Source organism: Phyllostomus hastatus, unplaced genomic scaffold (assembly GCF_019186645.2).
Source record: "Phyllostomus hastatus isolate PE091 unplaced genomic scaffold, TTU_PhHast_1.1 phas_contig_283, whole genome shotgun sequence".
Classification (NCBI taxonomy): domain Eukaryota; kingdom Metazoa; phylum Chordata; class Mammalia; order Chiroptera; family Phyllostomidae; genus Phyllostomus; species Phyllostomus hastatus.
Genome location: NW_025333833.1, coordinates 2,103,858 through 2,127,890, shown reverse-complemented (window position 1 = coordinate 2,127,890; position 24,033 = coordinate 2,103,858). Strand labels below are relative to the sequence as shown.

The 24,033-nt window shown below is 63.9% G+C and overlaps 1 protein-coding gene across 2 annotated transcripts; it reads left to right on the top strand.

Moving 5' to 3' along the window:
- The first annotated feature begins 1,823 nt into the window (after positions 1-1,823).
- On the top strand, positions 1,824-22,241 carry GPA33 (glycoprotein A33). 2 transcript variants are annotated; one of them, XM_045838820.1, is made up of 8 exons: positions 1,824-1,970; positions 2,573-3,140; positions 13,326-13,480; positions 14,053-14,269; positions 17,311-17,463; positions 19,798-19,917; positions 20,454-20,574; positions 20,960-22,241. In XM_045838820.1, exons 1-8 carry the CDS (start codon positions 1,926-1,928, stop codon positions 21,069-21,071), a joined length of 1,491 nt encoding a protein of 496 aa, XP_045694776.1. In that variant the 5' UTR covers positions 1,824-1,925; the 3' UTR covers positions 21,072-22,241. The 2 variants fall into 2 exon arrangements, with proteins under 2 accessions (XP_045694776.1, XP_045694777.1); XM_045838821.1 differs by lacking the exons at positions 1,824-1,970; positions 2,573-3,140 and adding an exon at positions 3,347-3,509.
- The last annotated feature ends 1,792 nt before the right edge of the window (positions 22,242-24,033 follow it).

Sequence of the window (24,033 nt, the reverse complement as noted above, 5' to 3'; positions counted from 1 at the left end):
CACCCCCTGGTCCCACACATCCCGTGATTGCCCCTTCATCCACCCACCCACCCACCCACCCAGCCATCCACCCACTCACCCACCTACCCACCCACCCACCTACCCATCCACCCACCCACCCACCCACCCACCCACTCACCCACCTACCCACCCACCCACCCATCCATCCACCCACCCACTCACCCACCTACCCACCCACCCATCCACCCACCCATCCATCCATCCCACCCACCTACCCACCCACCCATCCCATCCCACCCACCCACTCACCCACCTACCCATCCACCTACCCACCCACCCACCCAGCCATCCCACCCACCCACCCACTCACCCACCCACCCACCCACCCATCCACCCACCCACCCACCTACCCACCCACCCATCCATCATCCACCCACCCACCCATCCCACCCACCCACCCACCCATCCCACCCACCCACCCACCTACCCACCCACCCACCCATCCCAGCCCATCCACCCACCCACCCACTCACCCACCTACCCACCCACCCACCCACCCACCCACCCACTCACCCACCCACCCACCCACCCACCCACCCACTCACCCACCTACCCATCCACCTACCCACCCACCCACCCAGCCATCCACCCACCCACCCACTCACCCACCTACCCATCCACCCACCCACCCACCCACCCACTCACCCACCCAGCCATCCACCCACCCACCCACTCACCCACCTACCCACCCACCCATCCACCCACCCACCCACTCACCCACCCACCCACCCACTCACCCACCTACCCATCCACCTACCCACCCACCCACCCAGCCATCCACCCACCCACCCACTCACCCACCTACCCATCCACCCACCCACCCACCCACCCATCCATCCACCCACCCACTCACCCACCCACCCATCCACCCACCTACCCATCCACTCACCCACCCACACACCCACCCACCCACCTATCTACTCACCCAGCCATTCACCCAGCCATCTACGCACCCACTCACCCACCCAGCCATTTGCCTTCCCATTCATAGGTATCTGCTGATTGCCTACTATGTGCCAGACACTGTCCTTGATCCGGGTAAGCCACGGCACAGTCGCACACTTCACATGGCCCTTTTTCCTGGCTAGGTGGAATGATCCCTGACACACACACGCTATCACGAAAAACTGGCTGAAGACATGAATGCGCTCATTGTCTTATCAGGAGGAATGAGACACGGGTCAAAAATAACTCAAGCACCAGGCAGAGAGAGTGCCCTCCGCGCCCCGCGAGAGCCCCGGCGTGCGGCGGGAGCTGAGGGCGGGAGGCGGCCAGCCCGGCTGGAGAGGGCTGGAGTGGGCTCCCGGACGCAGGGCTGGCTCTCAGAGGACAAGCTGGGGGGTTCCGACAGCAGACCCCGTGGGGACAGGAGTCCCGGAGGGGATGGCGCGGACGCAGTGCAGGGTGGCGGGGGGGGGGGGGGCGATGACACACGACTCCTGAGTGTGAGGAGGCGTCCAACTGGGTCGGAGTGCAGGGCGCGTGTTGTGGGAGGTAGGCTGTGTCGCAGAACAAGCCCTGGCATGTACATTAGATCATAAACGCACACAGGAGCCGTGGAGAGACCGGGAACCGCGGCTGCCCCGCAGAGTGGGACCGGCTGGCGGGGAGACAGCAGTGGGAGGGGACTCGCTTTCCCCCTCTGTCGCCGCCACAAGGCCCGCCTCCCGTGTGCGTGCGGTCGAGTAAACGCTACGAGAAGCCGCCTGTTGGCAAGGAACTGGGCGGAGGGCAGCCCCGTGCCGCTTGGCACCCAGGTCACCCCCTCCCGCCACCCCTGCCCGGGGACCTCATCACGCCTGGCGCGTGGTGGGCTTTGGTGATTTTCTCTTAATGAACGAATTTCCCGGGGAACCCTCCTAGGGCAAATTGTTAAGCGCAGTGTGGATCACGTTGATTCGAAAATGAAAAGGCCTTTGGAAGGGAGAGGCGACCAGCGCGCACCGGAGGTCAGGGAGAACCGCCGTGCGGGAAGCGCTAACCCGGGCGGACGCCCAGACGGGGTCCGGCAAGGAGGCAGAGGCGGGGGGGGGGGGGACTCCTGGGAAGGGGGGGGGACAATGACGTCGACGGAAGAGCAGCTCTGCTGTCGGAGCCGCGCGCGCACGGCACGGGGGTGTTGATTCTACGAGGGTCTCACATTCTCGCTCAGCAGTCAGAACAGCTGCTTCCGCGCTCTCTTCGCGGGCAGCTCCTTGGGACACGCGGCTGCCCTAGGCCCCGGCCGAGGTCCTTTTGCCGTGTTTTCATCCAATGTTTGAGGCATCAGATGTGCAAGACGGCTCCTCCGGGGCGGCAGCTTCGGTGCCATTTAGTGGCTCCGCTTGTATTATTTCTGCCAACAGTGGGAATGGGGCAGGGAGGGGCGGGGAGGGGCGGCAGGGGGCATCCGGCAGGGCCAGGCCCCGGGTGACCGCCCAGCACAGGGAAGGGGTGGTGGGAGGGAGGCGGGGGCTACATGGAGAGCTAACACAACAAGAGAGGCAACTGGTAAGGAGGGACCGCCCGGGAGGACAGGGGACTGAGGGCCCCCCCACCGTTGAACTTGCAGAGTGACATCGAGACCGCTGATGAGAGGCACGAGGGGAAACACGAGACTGCTCTCGGCGGGAGCTGCGGGGGCGCCCACGTCACGTCACGTCTCCGAGAGGCAGCTCCCCATCTGGACTGCAGAGAACCACCCGCCCATGTCCCCATTCGCCCTAAGGAGGGGCCCTGTACCCCTCCCAGGCGATGGTCCCCCCAGGACTCGGACTCTGGAGCCGATGACCAGCCATCCCAGTTTGCCGGACAGAGAAGTTCTGGCTCCCGGGACTTCGGGCTTAAAACTGGGAGAGTCCCAAGCAACTGGAGACCAGGTGGCCGTGGTTTTTCAAAGTTGCGCTCTGCGACTACATGGCCAGACGGCCAGCGCTCCGCGGGGACAGACCTTCCGTCCCCTCGTGGTGGAAGCGTCACAGATGGGGCAGAAATCAGAGGGACGGATCATACGGCGCCTGGAGGTGGTTCGGATGCGGGCAACCCCACTCCTGCCCTGGTCTCAGACCCTTCCCTGAGACCCTTTCCCTTTTTATCACCAGCGGCAGCTTCCTGTCCGTTGGAGGAGGAGCCACACCTGGGTGAGACGCCTGGGACTTTGCACCTCTGGCGAGTGCGGAAAAGGCAGGGAGAGGCTGGTTCTCGGGGGCGGTGGACAGGCTCCCCTTGGGGACCTTTGGTGGGGGAGGAAGTACAACTCAAGCGCCGCCCCCAGGGGAGCTCACCTGCCAATCCGAGTGAGGCTGGGGTGCGCGGGCCGGGCGGGTCTGTGGGAACAGGAATAGGAGGAAACCACAGGCAACCTCTGGGTCGGGCCAGAGGCTGGCGTAGCGCTCAGGAGTCAGCACAGACCCGCCCGGCTACCGCCAGCTCCAGGGTGGGCTCGGGGCCCAGAGGAAGCGAGAGCATGGCGGGGAGGGCGCAGCCTGTGCTGGGCGTGCTGTGCGCAGGTGAGTAGCCCCTTGCCCGTCCGGGGCCCGGGGGTGGGGGTTCTCCCGGAGCCGCCCGGGGAGGGGACGGGGCTGTGCTCCTGCTGGGCAGGACGACCTTTCCCGTCGCTCCGAGGGCAGGCTCCGGTCCGGAGCCCAGGATCAGAGTGGTGTTTCGTGCGCATGTTAGTGAGTGAGACGCCGGCCCGCTCCGGGAGGAAGAACTCGTGAATCCTCCCAGACCGTGTTTTCTGGTCCCAGATAGAACGCAGGTTCAGACACAAGATCTGGCTGACAATGGGGCTGAAGGGTTTGAAATTAAGTGTGTCCTGCAAAATCCAGGATGCATGGATTCGAACACAGTCCCTGCTTGGGATTTTAACCTTTGTGCAAACCGGAGAAAGAGGCGATGTTACGAGTGTCAGCATTGGTACACATAGAGGGAAACTGAGGCAGAAAGACACTTCGACTCCCCAACACCATTCCCAGAGCAGGACTCAACCCTTCGACAGCAACGACAGAGACTAGATAAGCCGTTTCCGGAAGCCCACGCCCCTCAGCCTTCCGACGCTCTGGTCCCTGAAAATTCGGAGGACAGGGAACCCCGCAGGACTGAAACCAGACAGTCGTCCATAGCCAGCCAAATCGTCACGTGCTCAATGGCCCAGCCCCCATGAGGGGCCCGCGTGGTGCCCAGGGTCAGGATGGGAGGCTTGGCGCTGGGGCCCTGGGCACAGCAGGAAGGAAAGCGGGGGAGGGAAGCTGGGAGACCAGGGTGGGAACTCCGGGGGCGGGTTCCGTGTGCTGGGTTTGGCACCAATGGGGAGCCCCAGCGGCCTGACGTTTAGGAGCCCCCAAGGCCCCGGGGACCTGGGGAGGGAGGAGGGAGGAGAAGGGTTACAGCCGGAGTCCCCAGCCACAGCGCCGGACCTGGAGGCTGGCCAGACGGAGCTCCCCCTTCAACTTGTGCACCCGGGACCTCCTCCCAGCCCCCCTGCGCCCCAGCGCCCCCCTCTGTCAGTGCCCGGCCGTGGGGCCCTTGGGTGGAGGGCAGCCTGGTGCTGGAGCAGGGCTGGGTCCAGGCTTGGGAACAGGTCTGGGAAAGGCCGACTCGCTCAGGCTGGCTCAAGCCCGCCCGGCGGTGCAGCAGACTGGGGGCCACAGGGCCTGGTGACCAGGCTATGGGGTCCGGGTGGTCCGGGTGGTCCGTGCCTTTATCCAGACGGCCCTTCACTGGACGCGCAGCCTGAGAGGGCGCCGCAGGGGCAAGGGTCTGGGACACACGCAGCCGCCAGATCCAGGCGGGAGAGGAAGGGACCCTCCGCCCGGCGCTGGGCTCGCCAGGCCGGCCTTCCCCCCACCCCCCTGCACTGGCAGCCCGGCTGTGGCCCTCGGGTGGGTAAAAACAAAGGATTTTGGCTCAGAAAACAAACCCCAAAGGAAAGAAAGGGAACGCTCACCCAGCTTAGAGAGAAAAGCGGCCCCAGCCCGGCATTGCCGGGAGGGGTCCAGTCCGCCCCTCCCGTGAGCAGGCAGGGGACCCCGGTGGGGGAGCCTCGGCCGGGGGGCCCAGTCCTCGGGCCTGTGGTCAGAAGCAGCATGTCTTCTGCTCCCACCCCTGCCCCTCCCTCCACCCCCCAACCCCGAGCACAACCACATGCCCCGACCTTCGCCCCCCACCTTACCCTAGAGGAAGGGGCTGGGGCACAGGGTTCCAGGGACCCAGGCCTGGTGGCCAGCTTGCGCGTGAGGCCAGTTTGCCGAGTGAAAACATTCAGGGGAGAACTGGCCACGGTCCGGTGCAAGCCAGCAATGAAGGCCTTCAAAGGTCAGCCCTGAAAGCAACCAGGTGGCCCTCCCCAGCACGCGTCAGGAGAGGACACCAGTGGAAGGGGCTGGGACATGAGGGAGGGCTTCCCGGAGGAGGTGGAGTTTGAGCTGGGTTCGAGCAGACCTCCGGGCAGACCTCCGGGCCTCCGCCCCCCTTCCTTGCTCCACGTGAACTCGCCCAGACGTCACTCAGACGCGGCTGACGTGCTGGGCAGGGGGACACCGAGCTGAGGAGCAGGGGCCTAGGGCCCCTCGGGCTTTGGGGCGGGAGAAGGCACCACGTCAGATAATAAGGAGGGACGCAGACAAAAGGCAGTGGGCTAGAGACTTTAAAAACAACCCTGTGGGGTGTGTCACAGCTACTTACTGATCAGCCTTGCGTTCCTGGAATAAATCTCACTTGATCGTGGGGTGTGATCTTCTGCTGCACGGCTGTGTCCGGTTTGCTAATGTGTTGTTGAGGACTTCAGCACCCGTGTTTATCAGGGATATCGGCCTGTACTTTTCTTTCTTTGCAGTGTCTCTATCTGGTTTTGGAATTAGGATAAGGTTGGCCTCGTAAAACGAGCTTAGGAGTCTTCCCTCCTGTTGAATGTTCTGAGAGAGTTTGGCAAGGAGAGGTGCGAGTTCTTCTTGGAATGTTTGGTGAGATTCACCTGCGGAGCCAACCGGTCCAGGGCCTTTGACTTTGGGGAGTTTTTTGATTGCTGCTTCCATTAGGTGTCATCCGTCTGTCCGCGTGCTCTGACGCCTCCTCATTCGGTCGTGGGAGCCTGTGTGCTTCTGGGGACGCACCCGTCCCGCCCAGGCTGTCCACTTGGCTGGCCTGGGGTGGTTCACGCATTTGCCTGCAGTCCCTCGTGTTTCTTTGGTTTCGGTGGTTACTTCCCCTCTTTCATTTTCGGTTCTATTTATTCGGGTGCTCTCTCTCTTTTTCTTAACGAGTCTGGCTAAAGTTTTGTCGATCTTGCTTATCTTTTCCAAGAACCAGCTCCTTAGATTCATTGGTTTTTTGTACCTTTTTTTTAAAGACTCCATTTATTTCTGCTCTGATCTTTATTATTTCCTTCCTTCTCCTCACGCTGGGCTCCGTCTGCTGTTCTTTGTCAAGCTCCTTTAAGTGCGAAGGTAGACCGTTTATTGGAGATCTTTCTTGTTTCTTGAGATAGGCCTGTCATGCTATCGATTCCCCTCTCGGGGTTGCTTCCCCGAGTCCCCCAGATTGGGGGTCATCGTCCTCATTTTCGTGTGTTTCGAGGCGTCTTGATTTCTTCCTGGATCTCCTTGGGGACCCGCTCACTGTGTAATGACGTGTTGTCTGGTGTCTGCGTCTTTGTATGTATTTCAGTTTTCTTCATGCGATTGATTTCCAGTTTACAGCACCGTGGGCAGAGAAGGTGCTTAATGTGATTCCGATAGCAACGTTTCATCTGATACATCTCCTCGGGCAAGGGGAGCAAAAGAAAAGATTCATAAATGGGACGACGTCACGCTACAAAGGTTTCGCACAGCAAAGGAAAACCATCCACAGACTAAAAAGGCAGCCCACTGAATGGGAGAACATATTAGCCGATGCATCTGATAAGGGGTTAGTATCCAAAATGTATAAAGAACTTACAGAACTTAACACCAGAAAACCCCAAAGGATCCAATTTCAAAAACGGGCAAAGGACCAGAATAAACACTTCTCCAAAGAGGACGTACAGACGGCCAATGGACACATGAAAAGGTGCTCAACATCACTGACCATCAGAGAGACGCACATTAAAACCACAGTGAGATAGCATTCACACCTGCCAGAATGGTGTCACCCACAACCCAGCAAACAACAAGAGCTGGCGGGGGTGTGGAGAAAGGGGACCCCAGCACACCGTCGGTGGGAATGCAGGCCAGGGCAGCCACGGCGGACAGCAGTGTGGAGACACCTCAAAAAAATAAAAAATGACACTGCCGTATGACCCAGTGATCCCACTTCCAGGAACTGATCCGAAGAAACCGGAACACTAACTTGAAGGAACGTCGGCAGCCCATGTCACTGCAGCGTTATCCACAACAGCGAAGGAGTGGAAGTGGCCCAAGTGCCCACCACTAGATGAGTGGATACAACAACTGTGGGACGTTTGCACAACGGAATTCTACTCCGCTATGAAAAACAAGAAAATCCCGCCCTTTGCGACAGCGCGGACGGGCCTGGAGAGCACTGCGCTGAGTGACATAAGCCAGGCGGCGGAAGACACGACCGTGTGACCTCACTCCTGTCACTCCTGTGTGGGACCTGACGGCCCAGCCGAACTGACGAGCAAACCAGAGGCAGACTCGGAGGTGGAGAGCAGGCTCCCTGGTTGTGGAGGAGAGGCCCGGGCGGCTCCGATGTGCAGCCGGCTCCCTGTCGCCGTGGGGACTCGAGGCCGGTCCTCCGCAGGGGGCTGGCAGCTCGGGGTCACACTGCCGCCCGTGCTGCGGGAGGTGGGGCACTCGAACCTCCGACCTGAGGGGTCCGCATGCCCCGGGGAGCGGAGCCTGGGACAGGGGGCAGACGGTGGAGTGGGGGCAGGGCCGGGGGCTCCATCTGGCCACGCTGGCAGGGCTGTGACCTCTAAGTTGCTTTGTAGGGGACCCTCGAGGGGGCGGGGGGAGGCAGGTGGCAGGATTTGTCCGAAACCACCTTGATGTTTGTCCTTGGCCCGTTCACATATTGGGCGCCACAGTCAGAGGCTCCGGGACATCACAACGGGGGTCACTCCCCCAAACCGCCCGTGGCTGTGCCGGCTTCTGGAACGCACCCGCCCTCTCCTCCCCCAGCTCACCCGTGCTCCTACTTCTCCCTCCCCACCCCAGCTCAGAAGGCCCTTCCTTGGTCAGGGCAGCCGCCGCCACCGCCCCCACCCTCTGCTCTGTCCCGTCATCCGATGTGTCACACTTGCTGCCATAAAGGTTTTCGGGGCAGTTTCCGGTGGTTACTTATTCACCACCGCTCGCCGCACCCAGAGGACAGAACGCCACGAGCACAGAACTGTGCCCGTCCCCGCCGGCCGGGTCCCCGCCTCTCGCACCGGCCCTGGCCCGCGGGCCACCTGCTGGGTGGCCACCAGGGAGGCACTCCTGCCCGTCCCCGTCCCCAGGCTGCCCCTGCTTCTCTCCCAGCCTCACTCCCCAACCTCACTGGCTTCCACCCAAACATCCCTTCCTGGGCCCCTTCCTGGGGCCGGCGGGTGAGACGGACAGTTGGGGAAATAAGTTGTCCCGCAGGGTAAAGGACGAGCGTGCCCTCGCAGCCCCCGGGTATCGCCCCCCGCGCTGGCGTGAACTGCAGCCTCGTGCAGACACAGCCAGCGGAGGTGCGGCTGGGCTTGGAGGGCAGGGCAGGCCGGTGGCCCCGACCTTGGCAGTGCTCAGGCTTTGTCCCCTCTCTGCCAGCCCGGCTTGGGGCCGTCCTGGGATCCCCTGCCCAGGGCCCCAGCTGTCAGCCTCGGAACCGGCCTCCTTCCCGAGGCGCCGCCCTGCCCACGGCCACCCAGTGCCCTTTGGGCCGCTCTCCTGTCTTCTGCCCCGGTGAGTCAGCGCAGCCATAAACACCCGGCGCCGCGCGGCGGCAGGGAGACGCCCCCACCGAGCACCGTCACAAAGTCCACGGGAGTCCGGCGTGAGGCGTGGAGGGCAGGGCGCCCGGCCGAGCTCGCCGCCTGCACCTGCCCGCCGACTCACCCCCGTCTGCACATGCGGGCTCAGGGGGCAGCCGTCGAGGGCCAGGCCCGTCCTCCAGCCATGCCCTGACCCCCCCCATTCCCCCCCTCTGGCTGGGGGTTTTCTCCACCTGCCCCTCCTCCACTGTCAGTGTCTCCGTTCAGGAGCTCCGGCCCGCAAGCCCACTCGTGCCTCTCCGCCTCTGTGCCCGTGGGGACCAGAGGGACCTCCTCAAGATGCCGGGGTGTCCCCGCTCCAGCGGCCCCAGCCCCTGTGGAAGGCCACTGCCTTGTGGAGCCGGCTGCCGCGCTGCCCGCCTGCGGCCCAAGCTGCCCCCCCTGCGTGTCGGGGCACTCAGAAACCACAGCTGCTCCAGGAAGAAACGCCACACCGCCCCACGACCCCAGGACCCAGGGACCACTGTCACCCACCCTGCGTTCGGGTCTGTTTTGTTTTCCTCTGGAATACGCTTTCCCTCCGTGACGACCCGGAGGTGGGCGGGGCCGTGTGCCTGCACGGTCCTGCATCCTGATCCGGCCCCTCTGGTCCCCACGGTCAGTGCTGTGAACTGAATCTGTCGGGGGCCACTTCAAGTCCCACCCCCTCGGGAAGCCTGTCCCTTGCCATCCTGGCCCCCCGCAGCCCCTGCCCTCTCCCCGCACACTTGACCTGGACACTTGGTTTAACCCACGTCGAGGCTCCAGGTGGACGCTGGCGGACAGCCACCTCCGAGGGCTTCTGGGCGGGGACTGTGCCGGGAGCCACTCAGTCGCCAGGGCCGCGTCACCACCCGGCTCTGCGTCGGCAGCTTGGGGCGGGAAGGGGCACCATCTGGGGAGGGGAGGAGGCCCGAGCCCCCCCCCCGCTCCCCCATCACCCCAGGAACCGTGCGTGTGGGGAAGGCACGGCCTCGAGTGGCCCCACAAAGCCGGCAGGAAACGGAAAGACCAACTCGAATCGACTTCTGCGCCCTCGTGTCCAAGGAGCATTTCCACGGCAGCCGAGCTGCAGTGGCCACGCGGGTTTCCACCCACAGACGAACGGACAGAGAAGGCATGCACACATGCGCAGTGGAATATTACTCGGCCACGAAAAAGAACGGACTTTTGTCATCTGTGACCACGGGGTTGGACCTCCAGGGCGTCACGCTCAGTGAAAGGCGTCATCGGGGGAAAGTCAAATCCAAATACCCCAGGATTTCACTTCCACGCAGAATCTCCACACACACCCACCCCCCAAACAGAACAGGAACAGTCTCACCGACTCAGAGGTCAACCCGAGCGATGGCTGCCAGAGGGGCGGGGGCACGCGGGGGGGTGGTGAAGAAGGTGAAGGGGTCTACGGTCGACAATATTGCAGCGAGTTTACGTGGTGACAGAGGACGGCTGGGCTTGGGGCGGCGATCACACCGTCAGGCACATAAGTTGCGAATCGCTACACTGTCCGCCCGAGACTGACGTAATACCGCACGCCAACGCTACTTAAACTAAATAACCAGACACAGGAGAAGCCGGCGCGGTGGGGGCGGGGCTGCTGCTGGTGGGTTCCCAGAGGGGGCGGGGCGTGGACACACCTGGGGCCGGTCTCCCGGTGCCCTGCCCTCACCCAGGGCCGTCGGGAAAGGTCATCGCGTTGATCAGCATCGGCAGGTTCCTAAGATCCACGTTGAAGAAAAAGTCCCACAAGTACGTGCTGATGTCTCGCCCCTCCCCCCTCAGGGGCCAGCTGGAGCCCCCCCGGAGGCCACGTGCGAGGGTGGGGGTCAGGATAAACCCACCTGCGAGTGTGAAGTGCCCCCCCCCGCCAGACCAGCACTTTCCCAACACCAGAGCACGTGTCCAGTGTGTGTGTGGGGGTGGGGGGGCAGGCGGGGCCCTCCTGGCCGGCGGCACCGTCCCCCCCTCCGGAGACTGTGGCTTCTCCCAGCAGACGTGCTTCCTGAGTGCAGCCATCACTGCCCGCTCCCCGGGGTCCCCAGGACGCGCCGGGGCGCCTCAAGCAGCCGGGCCATCGTCAGGCATTTCATTACCCTCCAAGGTGCATCACTCTCGCGCCGCTCTCGGGAGACAGCTCAGCATCTCGCTAACGAGCCTCAGTCCTTCAGCAGCGACCGTGGGGCTTCCCCTTGCTGGGGCTCCTGGGGTCTCCGTGATCTGATTTGGGGGGGCATTTTCTAGCAATCTGTGGGCTGAGGCCTGCAACCGAGTGTCTGGTGGCTCATCCGACCCGCGTTGTGAGCCCGGACTCTCTGTGACTCGTGCGTTGGCTGTGAAGGAGCACATGCCGGGGCCCGTGCTGTGTGTGTGTGTGGGGGGGGGGAGGGGGTAGAGCCCGGGAAGGCGGAGGGGAGGGATCGGCGCGCGGCCGAGGGCAAGGGCCGGGTAACATGGAAGGTCGGTGCGGCCCCTGGGCCCGGACGGGCGTGGACGCCGCGTGCGCTAAGTCAGCGACCCTCCCGACGGCCTGCGCTAGAGAGGAGGACCCTCGCTCTGCAGTGAGGACGCTGAGGCCTCCGGTGGCCATGCCCCGGGCCCCCCTCCCACCTTCACGAGCGAGAAGTCAGGGCGCAGGGACTCACGGGCCGCGGGCAGCAGGAAGGACAGCCATCGGCTCTGCCTGGGAGAGTTTGGGCATTTTCTCTCAGACAACATTTGCACCCAAAACATCTTCCTCTGCGAACGGCGGCGGCGCGGGGAGGCGCTGAGTCCTCCTTGTGGGCAAAGGCACCTGCTGTTCCAACTTGTACCCTGGCCACCCCCAGCTCCCCTCCCCCCCAAGGCCAGCACTGCACTGAGGAGCTCAGCCTCAAGAAGGAGCCCAGGGAGAGGGGAGGAGGAAGGAACATTCTGGAGCATGACGGACACAGCTCCAGGGGGGCAAATGGATGAGAGGGCTGCAGCTACAGGCGGGGTGGGGGGCGGGAGGGTGGCTCTGGGCGGCGGGACAAAGATGCCCAACATCGACCTGTGCAAGGAAGTGGAAATGGAGGTGGTTGGAAGGCTCTAGAAATTTCTAGAATTCCTCCACTTCTTAGTTGTGTGATCGTGGTTCAGATGTCCCACTGGGGCTCCCGTGCCACCCTCGGGGGAGGGGGACGAAGGTCCCGCAGAAGAGGAAACCAGGGCGGTGGAGCTGGGAATGGGGAGCCGATGGAAAAGGTGGGGGACGGCCCGGACTCACCCCCGACGCAGCGGGGAGGCTGGTGGCCAAAACGCCGGGGCCTCCAGGCCTGCGACGCCAGTGGAGCGGGAACAAGGGGGTACTGCGCGTGTCAGCGTGTGCGTGTGTATGCGGAGGGCGTGGCCTTGGCCACGGAGGACCCCCAGGGACGGCTGTTGGCCTGAAGTTCTTGCACAAAGTATCAACTCTCATCCAGGATTATGGAACCTGTCAGGGTGCCTCGGGGGGCCGGACCCGCCTTCAAGGAGCCTTCTCGGGCTTACCAGTAGCTCATCGGGAGCACCACACATGCCGGGGCGGGGGGGGCTGTTCCTTTCCTTCCTGAGTTCTTTCCCAGCCACCCCTTTGCATCTGTTCCCTCGCAAACCCACGAACAGGGAGCGATTGTCGCACGCTGTCCTAGGAGCTCTAGAACCGACCAGTTCTCTGGTTACAGCCCTTGGCGAACAGTACCCCTTCCTGAGAGCCCTCAGGGGGGCTGGTGGGTCACCGTTGGGATTCGCCTCTAGCCAAGGGGGCGGGGCCTGCGGAGCCACCGCCCAGGAGGGTGGAGGCGGGTCCCGAGGATGCAAGCGCACACCCAGCGTAGCCAAGGTACTGGGCCCTGACGACGGGCCAGCCACCGCGCTGCGCCCAGTGCACGCCCCACTGCCCGCACCCTTCCCGCAGCCCACTCTTCAGGCCAGAGCGCAGGCCCAGGAGGGCCTGGGTGGGCGCACCTCGGGGTCCCGAGTTTAGTAAAGAAGGAAACCCTATCTAAACGTGTTTGAATGCCACGCAATGCTGCTTCCTCAAATGGCCACGGAGACGCTGTGTGTTATTGTGGACGTGCAGGGATACGGGAAGGAAAGCATCTGAGGGACTGTTCTGGGTCAGGAGCGCAGGGGCGGGGAAGGATGGGGGGAGGGGGTGGGCTGGGGCTGGAGCCAGGCCCGTCTGGTGCTGCAAGGAGTGTGGGGTGAGGGGGGGCTGGTCCTGTGCCGGTCCTCCCCCAGCCCCGCGCGAGCACAGCAGGGAGGGGCGGTGCGGCTGGGACCGCAGGTGCAGAGGGTCGGCTGCATCTGCAGGAGCTCAGATGTCCCCAGGCATTCCGGCGGAGGTGTGTGCCCACGCCCCTCACTTCTCCTCCCCCTTCCCCCGCAGTCTGGGTGACGGTGGCGGCCATCTCCGTGGAAACCCCGCAGGAAGTTCTCCGGGCTGGCCGAGGAAAGAGCGCCACGCTGCCCTGCACCTACCGCACCTCCACCTCTGACCGGCAAGGGCTGATTCAGTGGGACAAGCTGCTGCGGAGCCACACGGTAAGGGCCCTCAGCAAGCGGGGCGCCCCAGGAAGGAAGGAGCACGGGGGGGGGGCGGCGGAGCCGGGGTTTGCACGGAGGCAGAGCTGACCCAAGCGATGAGTGTGTGGACGGATAAATAAGCTCCAGGGGCAAGACTCAAGGAGACCGAGCGGGGTGGAAGCGGAGGGCGGCCGCCTGGCTCCAAGCCTGGCGCACAGTAGGTGCTCAGTAAGCACCGGCAGCCTGAGCGAGGGAGAACAGACAATGGGCCGAAACGGGGCCAGCGGGAGATGCGGGAGGCCACAGAGGCAGCCGTGCTGGGACCCAGGGAACCCGTCCGCCTGCACCTGCAGCTGCCGGCCCGGAGGTCGGCCCGCCCGCCCCAGTCCTCCCACCCAGCCACCAAACGTAGGGGTCGTTACACGATGGTGCCCCCCGCGGGCGCTGTTTGCTCTGGGGCCGGCGGCAGCGCGTCCGTCCGGGCCGGGCCAGGCGTGGTGGGGTGGCTGAGAGCTGTCAGGGCCGACTGGAGGAAGCACCGTGCCAGACCCTGAGGGTGCAGACCAAGTGGTGTCTCTCCTTCCCCCCAGGAAAAGGTGGCCGTGCTGACCATTCTGGACCACAGTCTCAGCTACGGCGACCAGTACCAGAACCGGGTCAACTTCTCGAGCAATGCCCAGCAGTCCGACGCCTCCATCACCATCCACCAGCTCACCATGGACGACAACGGCACCTACGAGTGCTCGGTGTCGCTGCTGAAGGACCTGGACGGCACCTCCAAGGGGCGCGTCCGCCTCCTGGTCCTCGGTGAGTGGCCCCCAGGGCCCGCGGGGGTGGCAGGGAGCGGGGGCGGGGAGAACAGGTGGCCTGGGGGAGCCCGAGGCAGCAATGCCTGGCCAGGAGCTCAGACTGTCCCGTCACCTGTCCATCCGTCCGTCTGCCCGTCCGGCTCAGGGCGGGGGCACTGCGCCTCTGCTGCAGACCAAAGGGTGCGCTGAGTCACGTGGGAGCTGCCAGGGGGCAGAGGAAGAGGCCCACTGGGCGCGGCCTCCGGGCCAGCCTGGGAGGCCTGTCCACGCTCCATCCAGAGCCCGTCCTGGGTTCCTGTCCCCCCTCTCACGCCAAACTCGCTAACCCAGAGAGAAGAGCAGCCCCCGTCCTTCTGCAAGGACGCCCCCTGGGCCTCCCGTCAATGCCAAGGGCGAACCGGGACTCCCTGACAGGCCTTCCCGGTCGGCAGACGCCCCGCATGCCGCCTCCCACCCGGGACCCCGACACCACACCCTCGGTCAGGTCCTACCGCCTTTGGAACACGCTCCAAGGCACCGTTCTTTTCATGCAAATAACTTCCTGTCGGAGCGTGTGGCTTTGAAGGAACCTGAACCGCCATGCATACGAGTGTCTTCATTGTGTCCCCAAGGCCCCAGGAAAGGAGGCCCGGCCCTCACCATCAGAGTCGCTGGGGACACCTCGGTGGGCACCTGCTGCCCTGTGACCGATGCCCCCCCAAAGGAGCAACACTTCTCCTCTCCTCGGCGAGGAGAAGGCACACATAAAAAAATACTTTTTTTACGCATAAGAAACTGAACAACGTTCACCTGTTGGGCTAGGGTGCATGCTTCCTCCCAGCCCTCCCCGGGTTTGCAGCCAACGGGCCGGTTCTGTTCTTTCCCGTCCGCATCACCCCACTCCTCCCGCGGTCTCAGTGCTCCGTGAGCGCCCCGCACACACGGCCCGCCCAGGCTGCCTCCCACCACACAGCTCCCCGCGATGGCGTGGCGACGCCTCGCTGGGGGTGCGCAGCACTTTCTTCCATCGGCACTAGCTCCTTGGGGAGGGATCACCGAGCCAGGACAATGAGCGTTTTTACCCAGTTTCTCTCCTGCAGGCACCGCTCCCCCCGCCGCCATTCTCCCATTGCCCGGGCTCCCCCAGCTGAATGCCTCACTTCCCGCCTGGTCTTCCTCTGCCTGATTCCGCCCCCTTCTGGCTCCCCCTTAAACCGCTCCCCTCTGCAGCAGTGAGCTGGCTGGGGAGGGCAGCGGACCCCGCCTAGGTGTGACTGTCCAGTTCTCCCCCTCCCCGCCCCCACCTCCCCCCGCGGCCCCCCAGGGCTGCTGCATTTCAGTTAACTTGAGGGGCGAGGGGCCTCGCTGCATCTGAGGTTATGGCACACAGCGCAAGCCACGCTTTGCTCTAAAAAAAAAAGAGAGATAATTTTGTACTGTGTGTTAAGAAATCCAGCAAATTCTCTTTTAAAAAAGTTTTCTTTCCAAATGGCTGTCTTGCTTTTCAAGCAGAAGGGACTTTCATTATGTGTGGCCGCACGCTCAGGCTGGGTGACCTCCTGACTGAAGCGGGACACGGAGTCCCAAGTCACCACGGGGAAACCATGTGGCCCTGGGACACCTATGGCACCTGCGGGCTCGGCAGCCTCACGGCCTTTGGCGCCCCCTCGTGTCCATAGCAGGGGTTGCAGGCCTTGCAGGGCCTGGAGCCCATCCTGTTCTCTTGCCCATCACTCTGCCTGCAATAAGTATCCAGGTGGCACCTACCTCCTGTCCCAGCGGAGACCGAGATCTCCGGGGGCCCTGGAGCGGGTGTGAGGGCTGCTCTGAACAGCGTCCCAGAACTGCACCGCAGTCTGACTGGGGAACGGGCCGCACCCTGCAGGGCATGCACGCACAGAAAGAGGTGGAGGAGCCGGCCTCCGGCACAGCCCTGACCCCTGTGTGACCTCCTGCTCACCCCCCACATGCACACACTCCCAGAAGTCTTAGGCACACCCGATGCTCCCCAGAGCCTGGGCACACCCGCCCCTCTGCCCGGGGGGACGGACGCCCCTCCCCCCATCCTCCGCTGCAGCCTCCTGTGTGCTGTCCCTTCCCTCCCTGGTCACGGCCCGTGCCGGGGCCACGTCCGTGTCCCTCCACTGTGCCTGCCCTGCCCCCGAGCCTTGCCTCCTGCCTGCCATCGTCCAAGCACCCACACGGTGCCTCCACGGGACCCCCTGAACACAGGGACGCCCTCACGGTGCCACCCCCATCCCCAGCGGGGCCCCACGCACAGGAGGGGCCCATGCGGTTTGCAGAATGAACCACGCCACACGGCCGTGCGGGTGCGGTGCCGGGCGGGGGCCCCACTGGAGGTCTGCGGGGATTCTGGGAGGCCGGGTCAGGCACGCGCTCTTGTGTCCTCCTCGCTGTGGGCTTCCCTGTCCCCGTCTCTGTCCCTCTGTCCCCGCCCAGCCCTTCTGCTGCCCCCGGGGTCTCTCCCATCCCCCCACCCCTCAGGACGAGGGCATTTTACCGGGGAAGCATGAAAAGGGGGCGGTGCTTACCCCAAAGCGAACACGGTGAGGGGCCTGCCCTGGCCCCGGGGGTAGGCAGCCCGCCCTGTGTGGTCTGGGAGCTGAGGTGGTTTCTATGTTGCTAAGGGTCCTTTAAAAGAAGCAGTGACTGAGTGCACCATGTGGCCCTTCCCAGAGCGTCTGCGGTCCCTTCAGGAAACGGGACCCGAAATGGCCCAGCTGCGTCACTGAGCCTGTGGCTGGTGGGGGAGCCCCAGGGCTGGAGCCAGCAGGCCCGGAGCCCCGCCCTGTACCCCCATCTTTACGAGGCGATGACTCTATACTGGCTGTGGGGACGCTGCCCCGTGACAGGGACAGGCCGCTGGGCCGGTGTTTCCGGGTGGACGGACCTTGGAGTGTCACGCCTCACGTCTAGGCAGTGCCTGTCTCTGCCTGTGGGCCAACCAGGCAGCCGTGTGTGTCCGCGGGGGGGGGGGGGGGCTGGCTGCCACCAAGGTCCCCCTGACTTGTGCCTTCTCCTCGGCCTCTCCCTACGCAGTGCCACCCTCCAAGCCAGAGTGCGGCATCCAGGGAGAGACGGTGATCGGGAGCGACATCCAGCTGACCTGCCAGTCGAAGGAGGGCTCCCCGGCCCCGCAGTACAGCTGGAAGAGCTTCAACCTCCAGAACCAGGAGCGGGTGGGCCTGCCAGGTAACCAACCGCAGCCGGGTGCCGGTGGGGTGAGGGGCGGGCCCCAGCTGACCCGTCGGGACCCTGAAGGCCGCCCCCGCCCCCTCCCTGCAGCTGGCACAGCAACCTCTCGCGGGTCACCCCCCTAAGCACCGTTTTCTCGTAACCACACCGGCCCCGCTCGCGGGTGGCTGTGAGCGAGGACGGTGATTCCGTGGGAAGCTCTGAGCAAAGGACACGCACAGGACGGGTGTCCTGGCCGCCCTACGGCCCCAGGACGCAGCCTCTGGACTGGGCGTCACCAGCGGCCACTCCGGCTGCGGTCTCAGCGTGGACCTCGGTTGCGTCCCCAACTGCGCCCACTCGAGGGTGGCGATTTCCCGTTCCCCCGCATGCACCCCCCAGGCCGGTCCACCTCGGACTCCCCCGGACCCCGCCTCCCCAAACGCGCCCCCTCCTCCGGCCCCGCACCACCAGACCAGGGCTGCTGGGGGGGCCCCACATTCCCAGGGGCTCAGGGGCCGAGGAGGAAGGTTTGCTTACAGCTGCCAGGGGACTGGTTTCGTCCTGGGCAGCCTGGTAGTTGGCCTCTGGTCAGGAAACATACTAGAAAAACAAGGAGAAACAAAACCGAAACCAACCCCCAAACTACATAAATACCCTCCTGTCGTTACTGTGGAGCCCGCCCGCGGTGTGGGAACCCCTCACTGGAGGTCCAGGTGGGCGGTCCTCCAGCCAGCCACACCCCGAGCTCCCAGGACAAGGCCTGAGAGGTGCCCGTCAGCTGAGCTGTGGGCGGTCCTCCGGCTCAGGGTGGCAGGAGGCAAGCAGTGCAAAGGGCCAGGGGGGCTGGGCATGGGTGCCCCATGAGCACCTATGAGGGCGTCCGTCGAACAGGGCGAGCGGGGCACTCCACCCTTCCCGACCACCAGGGGTCACCACGGCAGCAGAAACATCAGTTTCAGCCTGATTTTCGCACTTAGGACCTTCCCTAGAGAAGGGGTTGGGAGCCCCAACCCTGAATCGAAGCAGGTCTCGGGGCGCCGGTGGCACCGCCTCACCCCAGGGCAGGTCCCAACGCCCACTGTTTGCGTGAGGGACGGGGGTGCAGACCCTGGAGAGGGAAGCCCCCCTCTCGACCCTGAACAAGCCTTCCCCTCCACGCGAGGTGTGCCCAAGGGTGGGCTGCGTTTCACCGGTGAAATAGTGGGGGTCTGGTGAAGGCTATTCATCCCCGATGTCAGGGTCAGGCAGCATTTCCCAACGTGGGTGCCTTCAAGCTGCCTCTTTAGAAAGTTCCATTAGTTTAGGAAAAGGAGACTGTTACCCCCTAACTGCCCGGCGCTCATTAGCATGGTAGAAGCTCCTCCGAGAGCTCTGCCTGTAAACCTGTATACACACACTCTCACACACCTACACACACACGCACACTCATACATACATGCTCTCTCTCACACACACTCACACACTCACACTCATACATACATGCTCTCACACACACTCACATACCTACATATACATGCACACTCATACATACATGCTCTCTCTTACACTCTCACACACCTACACACACTCAACACACCTACATATATACACTCACACACACTCCTGCACACACTCACACACATACATGCTGATTCTCTTACCCACACTCACACACACAACTCACACACACAGTCACACACACTCACACATACACCCACATACTCTCACACACATACTCTCACATACTCACACACAACCACACACACACCTACATACACACACACAGTCACACACACACACACTCTCTCACACACGTGCACACACACACAGTACGCATGGCAGGAACCCCGGGAGATCAGAGATGGAGATTTCCAGGGTCTTCCCCGCGTGAGCCCCAGCAAAGGTTCGGTTTCCGAAGAAGGTGAGGGGGTCACGGTGACACCTTCTCACCGAAGGCCCTTCTGTGTGACACGCTCTGCATATCGCGCCTCCTGTGTGTGTGCCGCGTGGCCGGCCTTCTGTTCTGGGCCGATGGCGACGGGTGGCTCATCAGACGCCCCCGGTGGGAGCACCTGGGACCCAGGCGCTGCCGCCACCGCCGTCGTAGCTAAGGAAACAGGGCTCAGTGGCCCTGAGGGGCTTGGCCACTGTCCCACGGTGCACAAGCTGCAGACCTGGGCTTCAAACCCGGGATGTCCGGCCGCCCTGCACGCCCCTGGGAGGGGTACCTCCCTCCCGTTTCCCGCCCTGCAGCCTGGAGACGGGTCTTCTCACTGCGGGTGGGGCCGCAGCCGGGCCGACCAGCGAGCTGCAGGCCCCACCGCGCTCTGCTGCACCGCCGTCTCCTCACCCGGTGGTCCTCCTTCCCAGGCCTGGGGCAGACCTTGACCCTGAAGAACATCTCCACAGACACCTCGGGCTTCTACGTCTGCACCTCCAGCAACGAGGTGGGGACGGAGTCCTGCAACATCACGGTGACCGTCAGGCCTCGTAAGAGCAGCCGGGGGTCGAGGGCGGGGGCGGGGGTAGGGAGGGGAGGGATCGCAGCCTCCTGCCGGCCCCTGCCGGCCCCGCGGCTCCCCTTGCCTGGGCTCTGGCCGCGCAGACCGGCCCCATCAGCAGGTGGGGCGCGCCCAGAGCCGGCTGGCACAGTCCGGGCCCCATCCTGCGGGGTGGGATGCTCACCAGCTCAGGGACAAGCTGGAGCAGGGGCCGCCTGGCTGACGGCTGAGGACTTCCCCGGGGCCTGGGGAACCCGGGGCACAGGGACACGGAGGCCGGGCCACCTGCCCTTGTCTGTGTCTCTACCCTAAGGAGCAGCCCCAGGCCTGGCCGGTCACGTTCCCACAAGGCCACGCCTTTCCGAGCCAGGGGCTGGCTCCCTGGGCTCGGGGAGGACTGGGGTCCCTGGGGGCTAGGAGGGGCCACCCGGGGCGCCGAGGCTGTGGGGGACCCCCCTGGCCTGGTCAGCCCGGAGCCTGGGCTCGGCAGAGTCAGGGGTGCAGCCGCTCTCTCCGCCGCCGCAGCCTCCATGAACGTGGCCCTGTACGCGGGCATTGCTGGTGGCGTGTTGGTGGCCCTCATCCTCCTCGGAGTCCTGATCTACTGCTGCTGCTGCCGGTCGAAGGGCGAGGAAGAGGCCAGGCCGTGAGTGGGGGCAGCCTGGGGGCGCGGGGCTGGGCAGGTTGGGGAGATGCGTCGGGCCGGCCCTCTTACCAGCCTGCCCTGAAGTGGCGTGGGAGGCCCCGACGCGGCCCACGGCCCGTGGATCTCAGGGCGGGGCTCCTGTGGGTGCCGGGATGGCGGGCTGCGGCCTCTGTCACCGGCCTCTGTCACCGGCGGGTCCCTCCTGCCTGTCCCCTGACTCCCTCGACTCACGAGTGGAACAGGTCTGGGCCGCTGCCTGGCCCCCCGGAGCCCCACCCTCCAGCCCAGGGTCCCTCTGCAGCCGGGAGGGTGTGGGTGGTGGGCCAGGAGGGGGGCTGGGCCCAGCTCTCTGGGGCAAACTGTCCCTCTGTCCTCACGGCCGCAGGAGTCGGTCCATCTACCGGGAGCCCCAGGAGCAGCTGAGGGACCTGTCGCAAGGGCGGCCGGAGGACGAGGACTCTGAGCGTGGAGGCCCGGGGAGCCGCCGTCACTCCTGATCACGCTGGCCGAGAGAGACCAGGGCCTGCCGCCAGTCAGGGGTCCCTCCCCCGCCCCCCCGCCCCCCCGCCCCCACTCCAGCCCACTTTCCTGAGCCTCCCCCCGGGTACTGACGGTACTTCTGTCCCCTGGGTCATCAGTGGGGGCCCAGCTGGGCCTGGCTGAGCGGCTGTCACCTGCCAAGGGAGCCCTCCCCACGGCTGGGCCTACGGGGACCGCGCTGTGCCCAGCGCAGGGGCAGTGCCTGGCGGAGGGTTTTGTTGAATGAATGAGTGAGTGAATGAATGAATGAGCACAGAAAGGGTTCCCTGTCATCATCCAACTCAGGTGCCAACTCCTTGCCCCGGGCCCACCTGACCTCGAGCTCGCTTTCCAGCCTCTCCCCCGCCCCCCCCACACTGGACTCCCCTCATGGTCGGGCACTGCGGGCGAGGGCCACCACCGGCCCCGCCGCGCCCTCCCGCGTGGCTGCCCACGGGGCGTCTATCACTGCCTGTCACACCCCAACCGTCCCTCCAAGCCCGTCTCGATCCCCGGTGAGTCCTCTGGCTCCGCCCGGGTGTCCCGCCCCCATCACTGGCCACAGCGCACGGTTACCCAGCCCGTCTCTCCGTGTTAGAAGCTCAGCTCCCCGGGGCCGGCCCAGCCTCACCCCTGCTTCGACGGGCGGGGCCTGCCTCTCGCCGGTCTCCCTGCCGCAGCCGTGGGCACCAAGGGGACTCCCACCCAAACGCACCCGCCCCTTTGGTGAATTACAGTGACTTGATTTAAATGTCACAAGGCAGAGAATGTCACAGTGATGCTCTTGAGGCCCCAGTAACCGCCGTGCCCACCCTGTTCCCGACCCCTAACCCTGCCCCACCCACCCGCTCCTGGCAAGCTCCTGGCTCTGCCTTGCTGGCTGGGGGTCGTGCTGCCCCTCCGACAGCCCCTCCCCCTCAGTGGGCTGTTTCCTCCCCCTAGGAGCGCAGGCCTAGGCCTCGGGCCGTAGCCAGTCTCGTGCAAATGCTGTTAGCTGTTAAAGAAACAGTGTCTTTCCTGAATGATCAGAAAAGGGATCTTTAAAGCCTACTGTCCATGTGTGATAAAAAATATCTTTTACATATTTGTTCAACTCTTCGCTTCATTCAAAGTGCTGTCAATAATAAAAATAAAGTGGTCAGTGGAAATTCTTTCTTTTTTTACGAGGAGGGTCTGGTTGCCACTGGGCGGAGACTCCTCCTCCTGCGTCTGCCTCCCGAGGGCGCTGCTGCTTCCTCGCCGAGGCCAGGGGATGGGGGCGGGGGCGCGGGGCCATACACTGGCTTTTGTAGGGAGGCTGTCACGGAGAGAGGAGGTTTTGGGCTCCCGCTTGGGGAAGCTTGCTCCTTGTTGGGGAAGCCATTCTCTCCCCAGGACAAGGCGGGGCAGGGGGCGGCTCCCCCCAGAACCAATGGGAGCTAGAGCAGTGGAGGCGTGCTGGGGAGAGATGCCCCCTCCAAACAGCAGGAGTGGGTTGGGGGGGGACTGTCACCCCACCTTCTCCTCCGCTCTCCCACGGGCAGACCCCAGGGAGAAGCCGGCTGGCGGGAGTCCGGCTGTGCCCTCTGCGGGGATCGGCTCCTGCAGCGCCAAGTGGGGAAGCCAGGGGGACGGCGGGCAGGAAGTCAGATGAGGGTCACAGGTACATCTGCCGTCTCCTGTAACCACCTGTGAGCCCCCAGGGCCTGGGTCTCCTGCTCCCCTTAAAGGGGCGGGCAGGCTCCGCCCACCCTCTAAAAGCCCGCCAGCTCATCCGTGGGCGGCCGGGTCCACATGCTGAGAAAGGGGTTTCGGAAACACGCACCCCCGACGTTGGGGGCCCCCCGAGAACGAGCGCCATTCAACGTCCTTCCGGTTCCAGGATGGGGTGGGGGAGGGGTTGGTTCCGCAGACGGCAGGGCCCGCAGGGGGCGGGGACTGCCTGCTTGTGCTCGCAGGGGGCGGGGCCAGCCTGCAGACGCGGCCTGGCCGTGCCACGCACGTGCAGGAAGGCAGTGGGTCCCACGGTTCCCCTCCACCAGATGTTTTTCCTTCTGCTTTTCTGAGAACACCCCCCAACTCACGAAACACACACACACACGTACGACACAACCGGAACCCGAACCATCCGGGAACGAACCGTCAACACAATGAGCGCCCCGCCACCGTGAGCGCGTCCCGTGTGGCGCATTTTCCTCCTTGTGACACGGCTCTTCTCCTGCACGACACGCTACAGCCCCCCGCGGCGGGAAGTCGGCCCGACGTCCTCGGACCCCCTCCGTTTCCCCGGTTTTCCCAGGAACGTCCATCAGCGCGGAAGAACCCAGCTCAGAAGTGCTCCTTGCAGGGAGCTGCCATACGGATTTAGTCTCCCGCAGTTGGAGCAGTTCCCAGTCTTCCCCGGGTTCCCACGCCACTGGCGTTTCTGGGCCCCGAGCCCTGGAGATCGTCCCTCAAGCTGGGCTTGGTGGCGCCCCCTGGTGGAGCTCGTGCGTCTCTGTCAAGAACGCCACACTGCGTCCCAGCGCGGGGTTGGGGGGTTTGCATTTTCCTATGACCGGTGACGTGCGCGTGCATTCCTGGGTCCGGCGGTCTCTACCAGGCCTCTCCGTTACTCTGAAATCGCTTGTTTTCCCGCTGCCGTTCATAAGTAGCATATTTTGCCGTGTATAATGTGCACCTTTTTGCCCAAATTTTCACGGATAAAATAAGGATGTGCATTATACGTGGATATAATGATTACATACCATAAGTATAATAATGGGTATAATAATCTTGTGTATAATGAGCACAAAAACGTGGGTGCACATTATACACAGCAAAATATGGTCCTTTTGTCGAGAGGTTCTTAGAGGCTAAACATTCCATTTCTTTCTCTTTTTTTTTGAAGGAGTTAAAATACAAGTTTATTTTAAATTATCACGGTAAAATCTGCTTTCATTTTTTATTCATTCTCAACTC